At 46.4% G+C, this 21,216-nt stretch overlaps 1 protein-coding gene across 2 annotated transcripts in view; it reads left to right on the forward strand.

Moving 5' to 3' along the window:
* lin7a (lin-7 homolog A (C. elegans)) overlaps positions 1 to 21,216 on the forward strand; it is a 38,900-nt gene that overhangs the window by 7,662 nt on the left and 10,022 nt on the right. For both annotated transcript variants that reach the window (XM_079755742.1, XM_079755743.1), the window contains exons 2-4: positions 6,801 to 6,919; positions 14,158 to 14,229; positions 19,464 to 19,673. In XM_079755742.1, the coding sequence (XP_079611868.1) occupies positions 6,801 to 6,919; positions 14,158 to 14,229; positions 19,464 to 19,673 (401 nt within the window). The remainder of the gene's footprint in view (positions 1 to 6,800; positions 6,920 to 14,157; positions 14,230 to 19,463; positions 19,674 to 21,216) is intronic.

Here is a 21,216-nt window from a genome sequence, read left to right on the forward strand (position 1 = left end):
TAATTTGCCGATTGACTGCATAACTGAGTTTAGGAAGCCTTTCCACCATGGGGTCCAGTCCCCTACTGTGAGCTCTACGGCTGTCTTTTTATTTCTTTCTTCTTGCTTCGCTCTAGCTTCACAGACCATGAAGATCAGGCGTTTTGGAGGGAAGAAAGCATTTACCAAACTCATAATGACCAAAAACTTTTGCAAACGCACACCATCGTATCAGAGTGTCGTTTAGCGTTCCAAACAAGGGAGTATTTGCACGCACCTGAAAAACAGCACTTTTCCGGAACCTAAAGGTTAATTGCACTTGCGTGCTTGAACAAAAAACACCACAGACCGATATTCATATCAAGCGTTTCATTAGCCTGATTTGCATTGAGCCCGAGACTACGGCGTTTTATAATACATCCGAGCATTAGTGTCATATCAGATGAAGACGGATCGCCAGGCAGCGCCACCTCTTGCTCTCCTCAAAGACGGCGCTAGATTAAACATCACATGTATAAATTAACTGTGGGAAGAAGATCTCGCGGCCGCGCCCCAGCGGGCACGCGCCGTCGCCAGAGCGCAGGACACACATTATTACCGCACATAACTGCCTATTAACCGGCAGATACTCGCAATTACGCTGTCACACAATGGTCGCTTTTTTCATACCAGCGGTGTAATTTAGGGATCAAAAAGTGACGTGAAGTAGGGGCCCGGACCGTGCTTTGCCTTCGGCTCTGGCTGGCATTACTGTTATTATTTTTGAATTAGTATTATCAATACGTTTTTCACTTTACAATTGTAATTTTTCCATGTGGTGGAGGATGGTGGCCTTGGGGCTGGATAGTTCAGCGGGTTTGAGGCACAATTGAGTTCTGTGTTCAAAACCCAGACAGCCAACGTCAATGCCTTACCCCTTAGCTGTTCATTAATGAGATTTTTGACTATTTCTAGCGCAGGAAGTTTGGAACCCCAACTTAAACTGTAAGTCTCGATGCATCTGCTTCCACACCAATTGTTATACCAAATCAACATATGCCGGTGATATCAATGTCCTGGTGATTGTAATCGCATCTCTCTACTAAAGACTAAGTGATTAGTAGTAGTTTGCTCTTGGCTAGGAATCATTATCTATTTTCTATACATCATAAAAAAAGACATTTAAGAGCCCTTTTAAAAGCAAATGTTTGCTAAAATGAACCATCAAATACTTATGACTTCAATCAGCAATCTCCGGCTCCCCCAAACGCAAAATAGGGGACCCCAAGTTTAGAAACTACTACTAAAGAAAATAAAAAACGGTGATATTTAACTTTCCTCTAAAAGTCCAGTTCCTGAGCTCTGACATCAGCCGCTGCCTTGATGAGGCTGAAGGAGATGCGGCTGACGAGCCAGCAGCTAACGAGCCGCGGGAGGAGACTTTCAGCGGTGAAGAGATCTGTAGTGCGAGGCCTGCTCTCTAATGAGAAGGAGACTCCCATCGCCGCTCCCGCCGAGGCTGCGTGGCTGGTGGAGCGCGAACCATAGCTCCAAACCTCTCGCTGGCTGACATTGTTTACGTCTGAACCCAAAGTGAAAGGGACTTCTGACTCCCGAGGCAAATTCGATTACGCCTGAGGTGTCTGTTGTGTGTTGTGTGTGTGCCAGAGATGGGGTGTGGGAGTCAAGGTCTCTGTCTCAGGATGGTGTCTGAAATGTAAGGCAGGGGCTGGTCAAAGCGAGACATGGTCAGCCAGGTCCTGGGGTGATGGCCATGTCTGCAGTTGACCCTTAAAGGGGCAGCATTTGTCTCAGGAGGTAGAGCTGGGTTGGCTGATAACCGAATGGTTGCTAGTTTGACCCACGGTTCCTCGGCCACCTCGACACTAGCGTTGAGTGTCGAGGTGTCCCCGAGCAAGGCACCTAACCCTAACTGCTCCCGATGAGCTGGCTGTCGCCTTGCATGGTTGACACCGCGGTTGGTGTGTGAATGTGTGCGTGAATGGGTGCATGTTAGGTGATATTGTAAAGCACTTTGAGTGGCCAATGGTAAGGAAAGTGCTGTATAAATGCAGTCCATTTACCAATTTAAGGCGTCCTTGAGCAGGATGGCTTAAGCCTCTCACCTTCTCCTTAATGACTTGTATCTGAAGTCGCTTTGGATAAGAGACTAAATAGCGAGAGTAGCCCTGACTGCGTGAGTCTTCTTGCTTCTTCGTCTACATGGTAAAGCTGTTAAGCCGTTTTTACAAGATTCAATAGTGGTATGGCTTCTTTGACATTTACCTTTTGTCATTTAGCACAAGGTTAGTCCAAGTGACCTCCTGTTGTGGATGAGGAGAACAGTCACAAATTATAGTAGCGCACACCCATCGTTTCTAACAGAGCCACTGGATTGTAAGAAGCTTTGTTTTCTGACATTGTTCCAAGCAGAAACAATGTGGGACAGTACTACGCGTTGTTATCCCTTTATACACAGATCACTGGCTTGATTCCTTCAGATTATACTGGATTCAATAGGCCTTTGTAGTACTGCTACTGTGTACTGTATACTAGTACGATGAGGTATCCTTTGGATTGTACTGGACTCACTAGGCCTGTGTTGCACTGGTAATGTATACTGTGTACTAGTACTATGAGCTATCCTTCGGATGTACTGGGCTTGCTACGCCCCTGTAGTACTAGAACTGGTACTAGTACTATTACAATGAGCTATCCTTCGGATTGTTCTGGACTCACTTGGTATTTGTGGTACTTGTACCGTGTACTGTGTTCTAGTACTATGAGCTATCCTTTGAAGGCTTCTGCACACTCAGTTTTAATAACATCAATAATTATAATTGGGCCTGTATAAAAGCCTCTGGGTATACAGATATGTTTTATCTGATTTAATATTATTGTTCTATATTGGCCTCTCTTCCATATTGGCTGATGGTGAGGTACTCTTTGAGCGCGCGTGACTTGCATACGTAACAAATCATCCCCAACGCGGATGAAAGCAAACAAACCACACACAGCGCTTTTATTTTGAAGTATCTGCAACACTGTCCCCCACTTCAGACACTACACTACGGCCACTACAGAGAGCCGCGAGAGTGATTCATGGCTGAGCAGCATTATCATGACAACCCACAGGGATTGGCCCACGCCTGTGCCAACAACAACCATCACTGGCCTGCTTCCCGCCTGCAGTCACCACAAATCTTGATATCAGTAATGAGACAGCAATTTTCAGGCTACGACAAACAATGCACACCACGCTTTTATTGTGGCAGGTTCAAGACAGAACTGGGTCAGATGACGGATTCTTGAGGTGCGAGCTTGATTGTCTTTACAAACAAACACACTGAAAAACTAATGAAAGCATACAAATGGGGAACGTACCCTTTCAGCTTTTTTTATGTTGTAAGACAGTATTGTTAATATTTTATCATATTCAGGAGGTAGAGCTAGTTCTATCCCCTGCTCCTCCTAGCCAAGTATCGAGGTGATCCTGAGCGAGACATCTCTAACTGCTCCTGACGAGCTGGCTGTCGCCTTGCATGGTCGACACGAATGGGTGAATGGGTGAATGTTAGGCCATATTGTAAAGCGCTTTGACTGGCCACTGGTTAGAAAAGTGCTGTATAAAATGCCATTCATCCATTTATCAGACGCTGTTATCCAGAGCCTCTTACTGTGAATTCAGATGGACGGCGCTGGGAGACCAGTATGGGGTTCAGGGCCTCTTGCTCAGGGATGCCAGCATTGCTCAGGCCATGGGCGTTGGGGATGGCTGCGTGGGTATACTGTATCAACCAACAGAGCACTACTCTCTGTACTTTTGCCCAGCAAGACTGCACACCTAAAAGCTTTTTCTGCTCCCCTCAGCGCCGGTGCGTGGGTGCTGAAGTGTTTGTGTTGCAAGCATCGATCCGTTGACCTGTGAGCAAGTAAGGAGAAGGCATGCAGTCATGTAAACCAAAACGCTGGGAAATGAGCAAAGCAGATCTGCTGGTGGAACACCGGAACCGGTTTGAGCTGGTTTCGTAGAGGGGGTTGTGTGCAGAGGTGTGCGAGAAGTGAAAAGTGCTTTTGGAACATATCTTCTAGGTGGATAATGTACTGCACACTTTAAACGTCCTCTTCATGTTGTACCCTATTTTGTGTTATTATGCGGTTTTGCTGCTAATCAGGTTGTATATATTTAAGTAGAACTCGTAAATACTTAGTGAATGTTTTGACCTTCCTCCACACAACGTCCAATCAGAAATAAGTTGTTTTGTTCCAATGAAGCACTGGTAGAATGGGAGGGAGCAGAGGATTTTTTTTTATTCCATTATTATAGTAATTCAATAAAGAGGTCCATGTTAATAAAGTTGTATGACTAACAACTATTCATGTACATTGTTGACTGCCAGGGAATGAAACTTATTATGAGTTAGCGTTGCCATTAAAAATGACGCTCTTACTCTGAAAAGCCTCGGGCTCTCCAAAAAATATAAACACACCGTTATAAAAAAGTAACGACTTTCAAATGTAGTTAGGCGAAAGCCTCCGCTGTAAAAAGCTGTTCGCATCTCTTGTTCAAATTTATTACTCAATCCCAAATGCATAATCATCACCATAACAAGTTTCCTCAGAACAAAGTTTCCATTTATAGCGCCAAATAGTAAAGTGTGAATGCATCCCCAAGTGGGTTCTGGGAGTTCGGCTTTTTACGAGACCCCCCACGGAGTCTGACGGCGGTGGATTAATCAGCAGCCTGCGAACTCACTCTGCTGAATTTAAAAGGAGAGAGAGAGAATGAGAGAGAGAAGTAGAGGGATAGAGAGAGAGAGAGAGAGAGAGAGAGAGAGAGAGAGAGAGAGAGAGAGACCTTAAAGTCAGGGTCGACTACTACCCCCTAGCATAATGGATACCTTGAAAACAACACCCCTCACCACACACACATCCACACACACACACACGCACACACACACACACACACGCAGAGCCCATCGACTCAGAACAGATAACACCTTGACTTTGCTGTTCTCACGCTTTCTCATGCATAGCATTGAGCGAATACAAACAAGTCTGCTGTGTTGTGGATCTCTCTTTCCTTATCTATTCCCTCACCCTCCCTCCCTTAGTCTCTCTCGCCCTCTCCCTCGCTCTCTCTCTCCATTACTCCATTCTCACAGTCTCTCTCCCACCCTCTCTCTTTCTCTCCCTCTCTCTCCATTTCTTCACCAACCACTCTCTCTCCCACTCTCTCTCTTTGTCTCCCTCTCTCTCCATTTCTCCACCAACCACTCTCTCTCCCACTCTCTCTCTTTGTCTCCCTCTCTCTTGCTTTGAGCGAATACAAACAAGTCTGCTCTGTTGTGGATCTCTCCTTTCTCATCTATTCCCTCACTCCCCCTCCCTCAGTCTCTCCCTCCCTCTCTCTCTATTCCTCCCTCATCTCAGTCTCCCTCTCTCTTTTCTTCCGCTCACTCAGTCTCTCTCTCCCTCTCTCTTCGTTACTCCCCCATCTCAGTCTCTCTCTCCCTCTCTCTTCGTTACTCCCCCATCTCATTCCCTCCCACTCTCTCTCTCCTCCTTCTTTCTCTATGTCTCCCCCTCTCTCTCTCTCCCTCTCCCCTCCGTCCCTCCATCTCTCTGTATCTCTAACCTAGCCTCGACCTTGCATCCCGCACATCGATTTGTCCAGAGATCGCAGACTCACATCTCCTCCATTCTTTAGTTATTGTCTTTCTTTCCTACTCGCAGTGTGTTCTGTATCGCGCTATCGATTTATTTTCTTTTTTGCGAACTGGAGTCTATAGTCTGAACCGTGCGGAGTGAACATACTCCGACAAAAGAGGACTATAGACCGTGTGAATGCAAGAAGCAACTGCATAGTTAATAACGTTAGTCAATAATAGTAACCAATCAAATCTAAGCACTGCCAGGTCTCAGCCAATCAGATGAGAAACAGCTGCTGTTTTGGCAGTCAGTGATAGTGTTTGATTATATGGACATTGATCAAATAAAATCTGGCAGACTCAAGTATTTTGTGTTGGGGGATTTGGGCGAATGAAGTTCCAACTAAACCAACGTGAAACCGACATCTTGAACCAAAGTCTTTAAACAAAGTCCTTAAAAAAATACAATCTGGCAGAGTGTACCTGACATCCCACGTGAATACAGTTTAAAATGGCGTTCAAAAGGTTAAATATTATATGAGTATGGCACACAATAAAAGAGGAATCTGATTCTGATCCTTTATGATTCAAACAGGTCAGAAGGAAGGTTTATTTGATTTTCAGCCAAAATAAAAAGATGGTTGTCAGCGTTGGAGGCAAACTCGGATGGACAGGTGAAGGATGGGACTGGGCCAACGAGGTTAAAAAGTCAATTTTTCATTTCACGTGTCTCTTATCTCTCTTGTTCTCTCTATGTCTCTATTGCTCTCTTTCTCCCTCTAACTCGTCCTCGTTCTCTTTTCTCGCTCTCTTCCCATTCTCAGTTCCACCTTCTCTTTCATTTTGCTGTTTTCTCTTGTTCTACATTTACATTTGGGGCATTTAGCAGACACTTTTCCATCCAAAGCAACTTACAATAAGTACATTTGTCAGAAGAAAGAGAAAAAACATATTGCTGTTGGTACAGTAAGGATGTCCATATAACCATGGCACCTCTCTCTCTCTCTCTCTCTCTCTCCCCCCCTCCCTCCCTCTCTCCCTTCCTCCCTCCCTCCCTCCCTCCCTCCCTCTCCCTCTCTCTCTCTCTCTCTCTCTCTCTCTCCCCCTCACTCCTTCCCTCTCTCTTGTTGCTAGCTACAACATGCTAGCACAGCTTAACGTCCCCTCTGTTTCTCTATGTCTCTCTACCAGACATTGCGCGGGCAATCGAGCTGCTGGAGAAGCTGCAGGAGTCCGGCGACGTTCCGGGCCACAAGCTGCAGTCCCTGAAGAAGGTCCTGCAGAGCGAGTTCTGCACCGCCATCCGGGAGGTGAGTCGGCATGCGGCGTGACGAACGGGACAGCGCGTCTCAATGAGGAGGAACAGGAAGGAAGGGAGGATGAGGAGGAGGACGAGAAATCAATCCCATAGGAATTCAACACGTCATTGAGTTTTTTCCACTATTCACAGCTGGGCCTGGTATCCACAACAAGCTTGATTCATGTTCGAGTGACACTGTCCCTGCGTTCCGAAGCCCATACTACCATACTATTAAGTATCCTAGAAAAGGAGAATAGTATGTCCCAGTACAGGGCGGCATGTGGCTCAGGAGGTAGAGCGGGTTTGCAGATAACTTGAAGGTTGCTAGTTTGATCCCCGGCTCCTCCTTGCTGAGTTTTGTGGTGTCTCTGAGCAAGACGCCTCACCCTGACTGTTCCCAACGAGCTGGCTGTCGCTTTGCATGGTAGACACCGCCGTCGGTGTGTGAATTTCTGCGTGAATGTTGGGCAATATTGTAAAGCGCTTTGAGTGGCCACTGGTTACACTGGTGACTGTATAAATGCAGACAATTTACCATTTACCAATACATGGTATGGAAAAGGCAGTATGACAAAATCACTGACCGTTATGTGCTTGTAAGTATAGTGTTTAACCTTCAGTCGCCCAAATCAGTCAGTGCAGCATATGCCCCAGTAAAATAATATTGGCAGACTCAACAACAAGCTGACATTACCAAGTTCTGCCCAAAATACTGTTCATTGGTGAGGAGAATAAAAACAGACTCTTTAGTATTTTGAGGGTTGAGGCATTTTTGACGTTTCATTTCTGTTTCGAATAGGTTCTTTCATATTCACATGAAAAGGTTTGGCTCCACAGGTAATAGGATCATCCCACCAGCGCTGTCCAACCGGTCATCACAACACAAGCAGGAGGTGTCAAGGACAAGCATTAAACTCCACGATAAACAGCTCTAAGCCCCCCTGAAAGCACTTCACAGAGGCCGTCGTTTCAGAGGGCGTGTTAGGGTTAAAGTCGGCACCGGCGTACAATTGTGTCCTTGAACTTCAAAAGAGCAGATAGCTGTTTGCTTTGTTAGTGTTTTGAACAGCATTCTTTCCACAAGGACCATTTAGAGACAATGTCGAATAGGTTTCAGAGTGTAATCTTGCGTAAAATGGTACGTTTGGCGCGGGTTGGCGTGGGTGGTCGCTGATTTCAATGGATCATTCAAAATTGACAACACCAGCTGTGCAGGTCCATTGTCGGCTTTACGTGTGGGGATGTGAGGAAGCATTTTAAATTATAATAATATTAATATTGTCTCCTCCCTCCCTTCCTCCTGTCACTCTATAGTGTCATGTTGCTTAGTAACTGGCAATTGTCATCAACACAGTAGAGAGAGTAGAGGCCAAGCCTACTCATCCATTGTTGATGCTAGTGACCAGTGTTTTTTTCCTCTGGACTTCTGAGGGATGCTAAATGATAATGCGATGCCAATTAGGCTTGATTCATTGTGTTGTATTTGTCTTGTTGTTAACGCAGATTTGCACTGCATGAACCAAGACTATCAGTACGATTTAATATCTAAGAAATACAGATGATCTTTCACTTGAGATGATGCAGGATGGGGATGGAGGTGATGAAGATGGGTTGATGGAGATGATGGAGAGGTGACGGTGGGGTTGATGGAGATAAAGATGGAGAAGGGATTGAGATGATGATGGAGATGTTGATGAAGGAGTGATTGAGATGATGATGGATATGTAATGGAGGAGTGGTTGACTAAATGATGGTGGGGTGATGGTGGGTGAAGGAGGGGGCGATGCAGACGGCAATGTACCGGGTGGAGGAGAGATGAAGGAGGGATGGCTGAAGTGAGAAGTGTCAACACTCACTAAATCAAGCAGTCTTCGACCTCACACATCAAAGACTCGTCCTAAAGACACTCCTATCTTCACGTCTGGTCTGCTGAGATCATGCACTGAGATAACCCGTTTGAAGGGTTTGAGTTTACATTCTGTGTGTTTGCTCAGTACGATCCGGGTCGGAGCTCCACCTGCGACCTGTTGAAAACGGGAGTCTCAACACATAGAAGGATGGAATCATGACGGTTTAATATCCGACTCTCCTTCCCTATCCTCCTTCTCTCCGTCTCTTCCACTTTCTCGTCTCACATCATCTGTCTCACCGGGTCACTGCATTCTGAGTCATTATGTGTTGTGTGTCCGTGTGCGCGCGCACGTGCGTGTTTGTTTGTGGTAGCGCACAACTCTTTCATCAGGGCCGGAGTGATCCCTGCGGGTCTCTCTCTTCCCGTCTCTCTCCATCTCTCTTTGCCTTTTTCTCTCTCCCTCTCCCTCCCTCCCTCCCTCTCTCCGTCTCTCTCCTCTCTCCCTCTCTCTCCCTCTCTCTCCCCATCTCTTTTTGTCTTTCTCTCTCTCTCCCCCTCACTCTCTCTCTCTCTCTCTCTCCCATCATGCATTGTGGTCACGGATCTGGGTTAATGTAAGTCCTGGTCCAGCGGTGACCTACTAGCAGCAGTGCAATGAGCAGAGAGAGCCGGTCGCATTAACAGTTACATGCCCCCTGTTGAGCACGCACAGAGGCTGAGAGCGACCAGCAATCCATATTGGATCAACAACGCATTAGGCTGATCCAATATGGACTCTGAAGTGCTGCTCTGAACAGGTTCATAAACAATCAGATATACGTATGGTGGTCCTATCTCGCTCCACCGATAATAGTATGAATGTATGCATGAGTGTATGCACTCAGTGGTGTAAAATGCTCGGATAAATCAGTCCAACGAAGGGCATATATGACAGCTGTTGGATTTTTCTTTGGGGTTGTGATTATATAAAATGCCTTTAGGTCAGAGGACAAGTAAAACTTTACCACATGAAAACACAAAGTGAGGCTAGTAAGGGCATGGGGTCGAGAGGGAGAATACGAGAGAAAGAGAGAGAGAGAGAGAGAGAGAGAGAGAGAGAGAGAGAGAGAGAGAACGAGAGAATGAGAGAACGAGAGAGAACGAAAGAGAGTGAGAGAAAGAGAGAGAGAGAGTGCAAGAGAGAACAAGAACGAGAGTGAACAAGAACCAGAATGAGAGAGAGAGTATGAGATGGGGATATACGGCGGGGGGTGTGCGTTCAAAGAAATGTGGGACACTTCGTCAGACAGAGAAGATACCTTGCAAGAGGAACGTCAACACGGGCAAGTGGCCACAGTGGGAGAACAGCCCTGGGGGCTTGTGGAGCTCATTGTCTCTCTCTAAGGACCAGGCTGCTACAAGCAGAGACATACAATCCAAACAATCTCACACAAACACATACAGAGACACACACAGAGACTCTGTGTGTGTGTCTCTCGCTCTCTTCTTGTCTCGGTTCCATATGTGTGTTGCCTTTGTGTTATTCATAGACACAGAGATGAAGAAATAGAGTGTCTCAGAGTAGATGGAGAGAGAGGTTGTCATTATTCTTGGAGATTACAGTCTGGGTGGAGGCCTCAGGTTGTCCGCTCTGCGGAGAATGAATGCAAGGAAAAAAAAACGTGAGGCTGTCTCAGGCACGGATTCAATCTCCCGTTTTTTTTTAACCTTCCCGGTGCTGATAGAGGACGGAGCAGGACTATGCATCTAGGAACCGCACACAATGCCAGGAAGTTAAGATTACCCACGTTTTTAAATTATGATACAGAGTTAGTTAATTCAAGCTACTTCCAGAAGGGTGTGTGTGCAACACCGTTAAAAATAATTGTGAGATTTCCAGCGCAGATTTGGCATTTTACATGTTTCCCAATTTACTGCTTTCCCAAAAACTAGTGGCTGGCTTGACACTAACAGCATGTGTTGATGGGTAATGTTTCAGTTGTTGTTTGTGATAGAGATACGGCCAGCTGAACTATCAGCTACTCTTGCTTGGCAAAAATGAAAACAAAATGTGTTGTTTGCAGATTTTTATACCCTCTCCTATCAAGTACACCCTGAGTCAGATTCAGAAGGGCTGCGCAGCGATATTCAAAACCACTAAGACCTCTAAATGGTAAAGAAACCCTCCTGAAACCCATAGGGAAGAAATGTTCTCTTGCTATCTATCAAAACAATAAATACATTGAAATTTAAACTTTTGATGCTCACGATTAAACCACAATACGAGTTTTCATAGATTGCAAAGCAGAACTTCTAACAACCTTTGATCTCTCAAGGTCCAACTGCGAATGAATGATGAACATTTATCCCAGAGGATGACAAATCGTCTGTCCGCTTGCTGTTTGAATGTTGATGACGAGAAGTTGAAGCTTATTCTTGGATTTTACTTTATCTTCATTCATGTGCACCATAAAATGTCTTCCTCCACCTCAATTCTTGTATCGTTGCCAGTCTCTTGTCAGCTTTCTCCCTCTTCATATCTCTCTTCCTCTGTCGCTCTCACTCAGAGATATAAAGTCCTTTCAAGTCTATGCGTCAGATAGGCATAAAATAATAAAGTCCATCCATCAGTGCCAGGTCTTTAGTCTCTGTTCCTCTGAGTCAATAAACAGCCTCTTCCTGGAGAATAAAACAGGGAAATGTCAACTACTCTCACATCAGTTTTTTATTTTAATGACTTGTAATGACGGAATAAATATATATTTTTTGCTTGATAAAACCTTAGGGAATGAGACCATTTTCTTTGAAACCATGTTCCTTAAAGCGGTAATCTCGAAGATCTTCAAAGACAGCAATTTATGTAAATGCCATTTAAGTCCCTCTCTTTTGGCCAATGAGGTAACCAATGGGGACAGACTCTACAACCCACTGAGGAATGACCTTGCACTAGCAGGATTCTTAACGTTATGAACCTCAGTGTCGGTGGCAAAACCCCTTCCATGCATTCAAATCACAAGTGGTGAGTTTTGACGCATTTTCAAGCAATAGTAGTTTTGTCTGAGAGGATAGGTGGAGCTCCCGGTACAGGTTTGCTTAACTCACTTCTGTGTCTAAGCGTTTCGTTTCTTTTCACCATAGGTGGCGCCAAAGAGAACACAAAGGAGTTCTTAGAGATTTGACGGACTCACACACTGTACTGTAAATATTTGTCTTCAACTTTACATCTTAACTCTGTTACTACAGTAAAGATGCACCATGGCTGCCTACTCGAATGACTGCTGTCTATTTAAGATTACCTTACACTTACGACCGCAAGCTGCTTTTAAAGACTACTCCTGTAGTCCATAATACCTCAAGGTTTTATGGTTTGTGACTAAAAGGGTTTTAGGGAAGTCAATGGAGGAAGAAAGCAAAAAATGCTTTTCCACACTATACCCAATAAATTCAAAAGATATGAAAATAAAGTTAAGGTATCATGAGATACTGTTGCTTCCTCTGGCGTCTCTTTAATGAAAATAAAATGCAAATACATTATTACTTTGAATAGGTGTTCTAGCATGCATCATGGTTGTAGCCACCGTCCATGGAAGAGGTAAGGGAAGTCATAGAGGACATAAAGCCTCATCAGAATATCGAAATGGTCTGGCCTACGCCCGCAACTAAGTGGCTAATCAACACAATGTTGTGTGTTGATTATTCTGACTGTTATTGCAAGTGACAGCCCTAAAGTGGACACCTGCCTCCTCTCCCCAAATCTCACCGCTTTGGCGCACTAGAGATGTGAATGAACACCCAATCAGACCAGATACTTTGACTTCAGGGCAGCGGGTAATGATTGGTTTGGCAGACGCCTTTATCCAAAGCGACCGGTAACGTGGTTAAAGAGTGGGCTATCTTGCTGAAGGATGGCTACAGGCAAGTCTTGAAATTATCTGGGACTCACCGAGAAACATCCCTTTCTGATATTTGGCAACCGGACTACCAGGCCTACGCCCGCAACTAAGTGGCTAATCAACACAATGTTGTGTGTTGATTATTCTGACTGTTATTGCAAGTGACAGCCCTAAAGTGGACACCTGCCTCCTCTCCCCAAATCTCACCGCTTTGGCGCACTAGAGATGTGAATGAACACCCAATCAGACCAGATACTTTGACTTCAGGGCAGCGGGTAATGATTGGTTTGGCAGACGCCTTTATCCAAAGCGACCGGTAACGTGGTTAAAGAGTGGGCTATCTTGCTGAAGGATGGCTACAGGCAAGTCTTGAAATTATCTGGGACTCACCGAGAAACATCCCTTTCTGATATTTGGCAACCGGACTACCATTCCTTATTACTGCCTGAAGCCACTTATTGTTGAATCTAGTTTGGCTGGTTGTGGTTCATTTTGTGGATACCTATTATGAGCCTGTGTGTTTTAGCAGACTTCTAAGGAGGCTGAGAGCTGCCATTGTGCAACAGCATCCCATCAGAAACTCAATCTGTAGTTCATAAAGAAACAAGGTGACGTTCCAGCTTGTTATATCCTCTAATTTGACGTAGATTACGCAGACGTCCTCTCCGTCCCAGATCTTAGTATCATTTGCTAACACTTAGAAAAATACTTTGGAAGGAGGGTGAAGAACACCAGAAGTTGTGTTCAGGTGTCGAAACAGACTCTGATAACGTTACCACTGATGGTGAGGCAGAGGAATATCCACTGGAGTGAGTGAGTGAGTGAGTGAGTGAGTGAGTGAGTGAGGGAGAAATCCATTTGAAGAACTTTTTAATGAGAACAGTTTGTGTTGTTTGTTTTAAAGAACGAGAAACGACTAAATTATTAACATCTGAAAATGATTATAATGATTATGATTATATATAAAATGATAACCATAACTAGCCCTTCACTCACCTTTTTTACTCCAATTCAAGCAGTGGTTCAGGTTAGGCTTGGGACTTCTGGAGTCAAACATTGTCGATCTCATTATCCTATCCCTTTTCCAACATAAATTACCCTACACCATGATGAGCCTTTATCGAAAAGTACTGGCTAAAAATCCCCATAATATTCGCTTGTTTTCATCATTTAATAAACAGTATCTTTGACATAGATACTACATATCGTTAGCCTCATAGCAATTGCCTAAATCATATTTAAAAGTTTATCTTGTATTTAGCCTAAAAAATGCCCAAGTCAAATCAATGACTGAGGCAGATATTGATTATGGAACGTAAAAGGAACTCTGATTGGCTTAGGAAGTAGCCAATGAGGCTCAGTGAAACAGCAGCGTTAGGAGAGTTAGGTTAGATATCACAATTTGGCCAAAATATGACTTTGGCAATTATTAAGCTATAAACTACGATTCCCAACATCGTTCAAATCCACTCCAATCAATCAAGTCAATACTAACCACCCCCTCTCTGTCCCCTCTCCCTATAGGTCTACCAGTACATGCATGAAACCATCACAATCAACGGATGCCCGGAGTTCCAGGCGCGGGCCACAGCCAAGGTAAGATGGTGGCCGCCATCTTGGAGCCAGTAGATCCATCCAGGAGAGTGGCAGCAGCAGCAGCACACCCATAAATACATCTAATGGTTATAAGGGTGGACGGCTGGCTGTAGTCTTCTTCTTACGTGAAGTCGGCACTTCTGAGCAAAAGCGCTTTTATTATGGGCTTTTCACACCATATAGCACCCTATTTAAGACAGTCAAAGTTCCAGAGAACAAATGAGTGGATTGACCATTAACTGAAGAACGATTTTTATAGGCAGAGGCGGAATAGACCTATTTAAGCACTAAAATATTCCGTACTATAGTTATAGCAACATTTACGAGAATGCTATACATCTCCAATGAATTGCTATGGCATACTGACAGATAGAAAACCCAACAAAGGGAGAAAAACCTTTTTTTTTTTTGTTAGTCGAAAACTATTCTGTGATACTTTTTACAGTAAATTGGTCAATTTGAAAGGCATACATTTGCAAAACATTGCTTTATTAGCTGACTGAACTCATCCGCTGCATAATAACAGCTGTCAAGTGAAGTCTGAGCATAGATGAGCACAAATTTTGACGTCACAACTAACGCACACTGAGTTTATCACAGTCCAATATGTAAATATATGCAAATGAGTTCACACTTTATCCTCAGGATAAATGTCAGAAAGTAAGCGTTATCATTCTTCTAGATTCTGCCAATAAGGGTTAGGGTAAGGGTTCATTTCTAAGCCCTTTTCAGTCATTTACTCAACATTAGTTTGTTATAAAAGCATAGGAATGGACTTCGTAATCAAAATAGCTTGGAGAAAATGGACATTTTAAACACATGGTTGTGACAGGTTGGACGTCAGCCATCTGCAACACCTCGAAGAAAACTTTTTGGCCACTTTCGAGACATTTGCTTGCAGAACAGTGATGGTTACACGGTGTAGCAGCCATACAGGAATGCTCCCCTAATCACTGCTGCTTGCCAAAACCAACCCCGCGGAGATAACGAGCCTGGCAGCTGAACGCAACGCTAACGAGCCACCCCCCCCCCTCCCAGGGCGTCGCCGTGACACCTGAAACTTATGCTGGGAGCAACCACGTCGACACAGTGTTTTTTTTAACGAAGGGTGCCGATCACGAGGGGAGGAAGAAAAGGAGGGGGAGGAGAGAGAGGAAACATACAGAGCGCTCTAGGGTGTTTAGAGAGAGAGAGGGGGAAGAGAGAGAGAGGGAGAGAGAGAGAGAGAGAGATAGGTAGAGAGAGAGAGTGCGAGAGAGACAGATAGGTAGAGAGAGGTAGAGATTGAGACAGAGAGACAGAGCCAGAGAGTCAGAGAGAGCTAGAGAGAGAGAGACAGATAGAGCTTGAGGGAGAGCTAGAGAGAGAGAGAGGTGGAGAGAGACAGAGAAAGTGAGACAGAGAGGTAGAGAGAGACAGAGAGAGCAAGACAGAGAGAGAGACATAGACAAAAAGAATGCGAGAGAGAGAGAGAGAGAGAGAGAGAGAGCGAGAGAGATAGAGAGAGACAGACAGACAGACAGATAGACAGAGGAGAAAAAAGGAGAGGCAAAACGGAAAGAGGGAAAACTGTGACAGCGATGGAAGGCATGGAGAGTGAGATTCGGGAGGGGTGGATGTTGAGTCGCCGATGGAAATAACCGCCGACCTCCACAGTCACCACCAACTGTGTGACAGTGTTTGGGTTCTGGGTCGGATATGGGAGCCCACCTACACCTCTTACTGGAAGCCACTGAGTTGACCTGCTGGGACTCATTCCAGCAAGCTCACCACCGATGGATGTTTGGTTGAATGCAGAACCCTGAAGCCTCAATGCTTTCTGCAAATGCTTGCTCCCTCACCGCTTAGAAATACAGTAGTTGATTCCCAAGTTTTTTTTTTTATCAGTTCAAATTAAATATCAACGTGGGCTTGTGTACAGTGCGCAGAATAATCCATAAATTCAGAAAATGAGATTATTGTTACAGGGCAGAAGGATTATTCCCGGGCTGAGTAATTAAACAGCGTAACTTGGCTCCTCCGGGGGGCTACAAATTGAACAATCGAATGCGAGAAGTCCGATATTAAATGGAAAATAAAAGCCTGATGACCGGGTACACTACAGAGAAAATCGAAGCCACTCTCCATATAGTAGTTCTGCTATCCTCCTCCTCTGCTTTTGTTTATCGAGTGCACCTCTCGGTCTTAAAGTGAGAAGGCACGCACCACAGGGCTATACCGCACTCTGAGGCGGAGAAGGAAGTGATGAAATCCCACGAAACGCAGGGTCCCCCAACGCCATATGTCCCTCTGAGAAGTTGAGCTCCCCGACAGACGTGGTGGTTCGTGTCGGTATGTGCGTGCTTGCCTACGTGTGTGTGTGTGTGTGTCTTTGTGTCTGTCTGTCTGTCTGTCTGTCTGTCTGTCTGTCTGTCTGTCTGTCTGTCTGTCTGTCTGTCTGTCTGTCTGTCTGTCTGTCTGTCTGTGTGTGTGTGTGTGTGTGTGTGTGTGTGTGTGTGTGTGTGTGTGTGTGTGTGTGTGTGTGTGTCTGTGTGTGTGTGTGACTGTGTGTGTGTGTGCTGTCGTGCGCGTGTGGCTTCAGGCAGCTTTGATCTGGCGAGATCCGTCTTTTCTTCAGCCGAGCTACTGGCGGTTTCTTCGGTGATTGCCTCCTTAATTAAATCAATTCCTCTTCGTGGACCCGGGGTGTTCGTCCATTACGGATCTTAATAGAGACGAGGAGAGAGAGGGAGAGGAAGGGAGGGGGTGCGACTGCCTTAAAGGGCTTTGAAAGGCGTGAGTCGGTGATGATAGAGGGAGGAACAGATGAGAGAGGAGGGGGGGAGGTGGAGAGGGAGGTGAGGGTGGTGGGATTGAAGCAGGAGCAGAGTGGGATTGAGGGAGCAGAGTGGGATTGAGGGAGCAGAGTGGGATTGAGGGAGCAGAGTGGGATTGAGGGAGCAGAGTGGGATTGAGGGAGCAGAGTGGGATTGAGGGAGCAGAGTGAATGGCAAAGGTGGAAGAGGGGGAGAACAGAGAAAAACTGTTTAAAATCGGAAGGGCAGGATGAGGAGGGGGGGAGTTGGGGTGTGGGGGTACAACTCAAACAACAAGGTGAACCTCTAGACATGATGAGGAGGAGGATAAGCATGCATGATGAGGAAGAGGAGTGGATGAGTGGATGAATACATGCGCTTACAGCCAGGAGAAGGCAGCGACGTGGTCAGCAGCTTAGGGACAGACATTTGCCAACATAGATCTCTGCATCCGTCTCTCTGTCTTCTTTCTCGATGCTCCTTTTCTCGCTCTCTCCTTCTTCATCAATCTCTCTCATTCCCCCCCCCCCCCCCCTCCTCCCTCTATGCATCGCGGCCTCTCGCTCTTCATCTCCGTCTCTCTCTGTACTCATTATCTCAATCTCTCGCTCTCTTGCTCTCATCAAAATGCTATTCATCCTCCTCCAAGTGATAAAGACGACCGGACACCTGGGCCGATTCCCCCCTCCCCCCGAGGGTGAGATGGGGTCGAAGGGCGAGTGGTGGGGAGTTATCCACTCCCTGCAATATCGGGAAGAGGGTTAGAGGGAGGATACAGGCATTCGGTGTTGGATATCGGATAACCAATTGTGGGGAGCGAGGGCGAACAAATAGAAAGGAAGGAGAGACAGCCATTGTGTTAGTCGAGCTCCCACTGACAAGAGATGAGGAGAAAGGCTCTCATTAGGCTCCGGCCCGGCCCTCTCTGTGAAACAACTCCCCATGGGGGCGACGGCGGTTCTGTTGTGTTGTTATGTTGCAGGCTTTCAGCTGCATCCGAAGATGGCTCCCTTTCAACAGTAGGAGCAGTAGCTTAGCATCGCGGGGGACCAGAAATTCCCTTGCCCAGTTTTTCTGGAGGTCTGAGTCATGGCCCATCTTTCACGTTCCACCGGTGAACCCGTTATAAAATCAGCTCGCCGATAAGAGCGGAGGTGAGGAATCAAAGCCGTTAAGAGAGGGCTTTTACTTTGGCGAACAGGAAATAGGGGATCTGTGCGCCGGAGGAATTGAGTTAACAGCCCGCTAAAGGTGTGTTTAGGGTGTAACTGTAACCGGCCATGCACTCAGTGGTGGTGCTGGGCACAGCGTGGACCCAGCGCGGCCATTGGGCGTTCATAGTCGCCGTGCCGACGGAGGTCACGTGGCCGTGGAAGCATGCCGCTTGTATGAAGCTGTAAACACGTGGCGAAATACGGTCAAAACGAAAAGATGGTATTACAGAGGCACCGATTCTCCCCTCTGCTGGACAGGGGTCGGGACACTTGGTAGGGGCCACATGGCCCTCAAAATTGTTTTTTTTTCCGGGGCGCGCTTAAAACCGTGTTCTAGAAAGAAATGTCCAAGAATGCACAGCGAATCACAGCAAGAGCGACACAAGAACAGCCCAAATGTATTTTCTTCGTTATTAAAGATAGTAAAAATATGAAAACGTATAATATGAAAATTATCTCAGTTTGATGTCGTTTCAACGTATTATAGACCATTTCAGTACAACAAGCATAAAATCGTGAATATGCTCTGATATGGGGGCAGATTTCAACAGCCTCCCCTTGCCCCTCCCAAGGGCAAGTCGAAGAAGCGAGGGGCAGTCGAAAAATAGGGGCAGGGGTAAAACTCAGAAATGGGATTGGGCCAGATTGTAGTCTTTATCCTTTAAGATTTGACCTTTCATACCTTTAAAAATCTGAGAAAAGCTTGATCCCTTCGTGGACCCATAAGGGATTCAAACTTCAACAACGTCCATTTTGAAGGATGCAGCGAATACACTTTTGGATTATCTGTGCTCTTCCACCTCTCTAACCTCTCTCACCAACTCCCTCCCACTCTCTCCCTCCCCTTCCTCTCTCCCTCCTTCCCCTCATCCTCTCCTTGTGTATCTTGCCTCCCTCTCTGCTTTCCACCTCCGTCCTTCTCTCCCCCTCCCTTCTCTCTCTTCTCCTCTCCTCCCCTCCTTTCCCTCTCCCTCCCTTACTCTCCTTCCCCTCCTCCCTCTCTCACTCCCCCTCTCCTTGTGTGCCTCCTTTCTCTCTCTCTCTCTCTCTCTCTCTCTCTCTCTCTCTCTCTCTCTCTCTGTCTCTCTCTCTCTCTCTCTCTCTCTCTCTCTCTCTCTCTCTCTCTCTCTCTCTCTCTCTCTCTCTCTCTCTCTCTCTCTCTCTCTCTCTCTCCCTCTCCCCTCTCCCCCCCCTCCCTCCCCTCCACCCTCCCCTCTCTCCCCAGGCGACGGTTGCGGCGTTCGCAGCCAGCGAGGGCCACTCCCACCCCCGCGTGGTGGAGCTGCCCAAGACGGAGGAGGGCCTGGGCTTCAACGTGATGGGCGGCAAGGAGCAGAACTCGCCCATCTACATCTCCCGCATCATCCCCGGGGGCGTGGCCGAGCGGCAGGGCGGGCTCAAGCGCGGCGACCAGCTGCTGTCCGTCAACGGCGTGGTGGGTGCCGAACGTAGCGCGCAACCACCGCTAAAAGCTAGCATTGATTGTTGGGCAAACCTATTGGGCCCGTCCCAGAACTACATTGACATTTACATTCAGGCCATTTAGCAAATGCTTTTATCTAAAGTGATTTACAATAACATTTGCCAGAAGAAAGAGAAACAACAATATATCGCTGTCGGTACAGTAAAGATTTTCATAGAACCAGGTGCCAAGCACTAACAATAGTTAGTTTAACCCATTCCCTGTATACAATAAAGCTAGCTAGGATAAGATGCAACCCAATGCTAGGTACCATAGAACTAGATGGAATTAGATAGAACTAGATGGAACCAGAACTAGATAGAACCAGAACTATTATTACTATTACTAATTCTGGGTCTTTGTATGCCTGCATGTAAGGTTAATGGTGTTCACTGAAACACTGTTCGATGCTGTGTTTACTTTCTGGCTGGTGACGCAGACATGGGTTGATACTTCCTGTTTGGACAGGAAGTCATTGAGAAGGATGCTTCACTGCTCCCTCAAGTCTTCCCTAATGTATCTCAAATTCCCTGTAAGACGGATTGGATTGAAGCATCGGCTGAGTGATTAAGTGGCAAAAAAGCTTTCAATTGAGTTAGAGTTCAAAGGTCAGGACTGACATCACGCTTCTGTGTCGGCTCTCTGTAGTCGAGAGGAACATCACCAGCCCCCCCATAAACCTTTTTCACCGCTGGCCTGCGTCATAGCTGTGCTACTAATGAGGTCAATGGAAGATGCTACTTTATTTAAAAGCTTTAATAGGTCTCAGGAGGCACCTTTAGCCAACTATGAAGTGATAAGCTTCCTACATTATGCGCTATGAAGTTACTAGAGTCCAACTTTGGCAGTATGAGAGGCAGACCAAAGTCTGGAAATACCTTAAATGACCCCTCCACACACACCCACACACACACACACACACACACACACACACACACACACACACACACACACACACACACACACACACACACACACACACACACACACACACACACACACTTTAATTGAATGGCCTCTCCATCTTGCTCTTTCTTCCGTTCCTTTTCATCCAACCTCTCTCCGCCCTTACCTTCCCCGTCTCTTCCTTCGCTCGCCCTCTACACACCTCTTACCCAACCTCTCTCTCTCCATCCCTTCAAATACCTCGACCCTCCCCTCTCCCCCAACTGTCTCTCGCCATTTCTTCCTTCTCCTCCATCTCTGACTCCCCCACACGCCCAATAACCCTTCCTCCTCTTCTTCTCCTCCTTCCTCCTCCTCTTCTCTTATCTTCCTCCTCTCTCCTTCTCCTGTCCTCACCTCCTCCTTCCTTCTCCTCCTCTTCTCTTATCTTCCTCCTCTCTCCTTCTCATCCTCCTCTCCTCACCTCCTCCTTCCTCCTCCTCCACCTTCCTCCCCTACACCCCACCCCCTTCTCCTCCTTCTCTAACTCCCCTCCACCCCAACCTCCACCTACTCCTACTCCCCCCCCACCCCCCCTCCCCCCCCCCCCCGACCTCCTACTCCTCCTCTC

The sequence above is a fragment of the Pollachius pollachius genome (assembly GCF_949987615.1).
Source record: "Pollachius pollachius genome assembly, chromosome: 18".
Classification (NCBI taxonomy): Eukaryota; Metazoa; Chordata; class Actinopteri; order Gadiformes; family Gadidae; genus Pollachius; species Pollachius pollachius.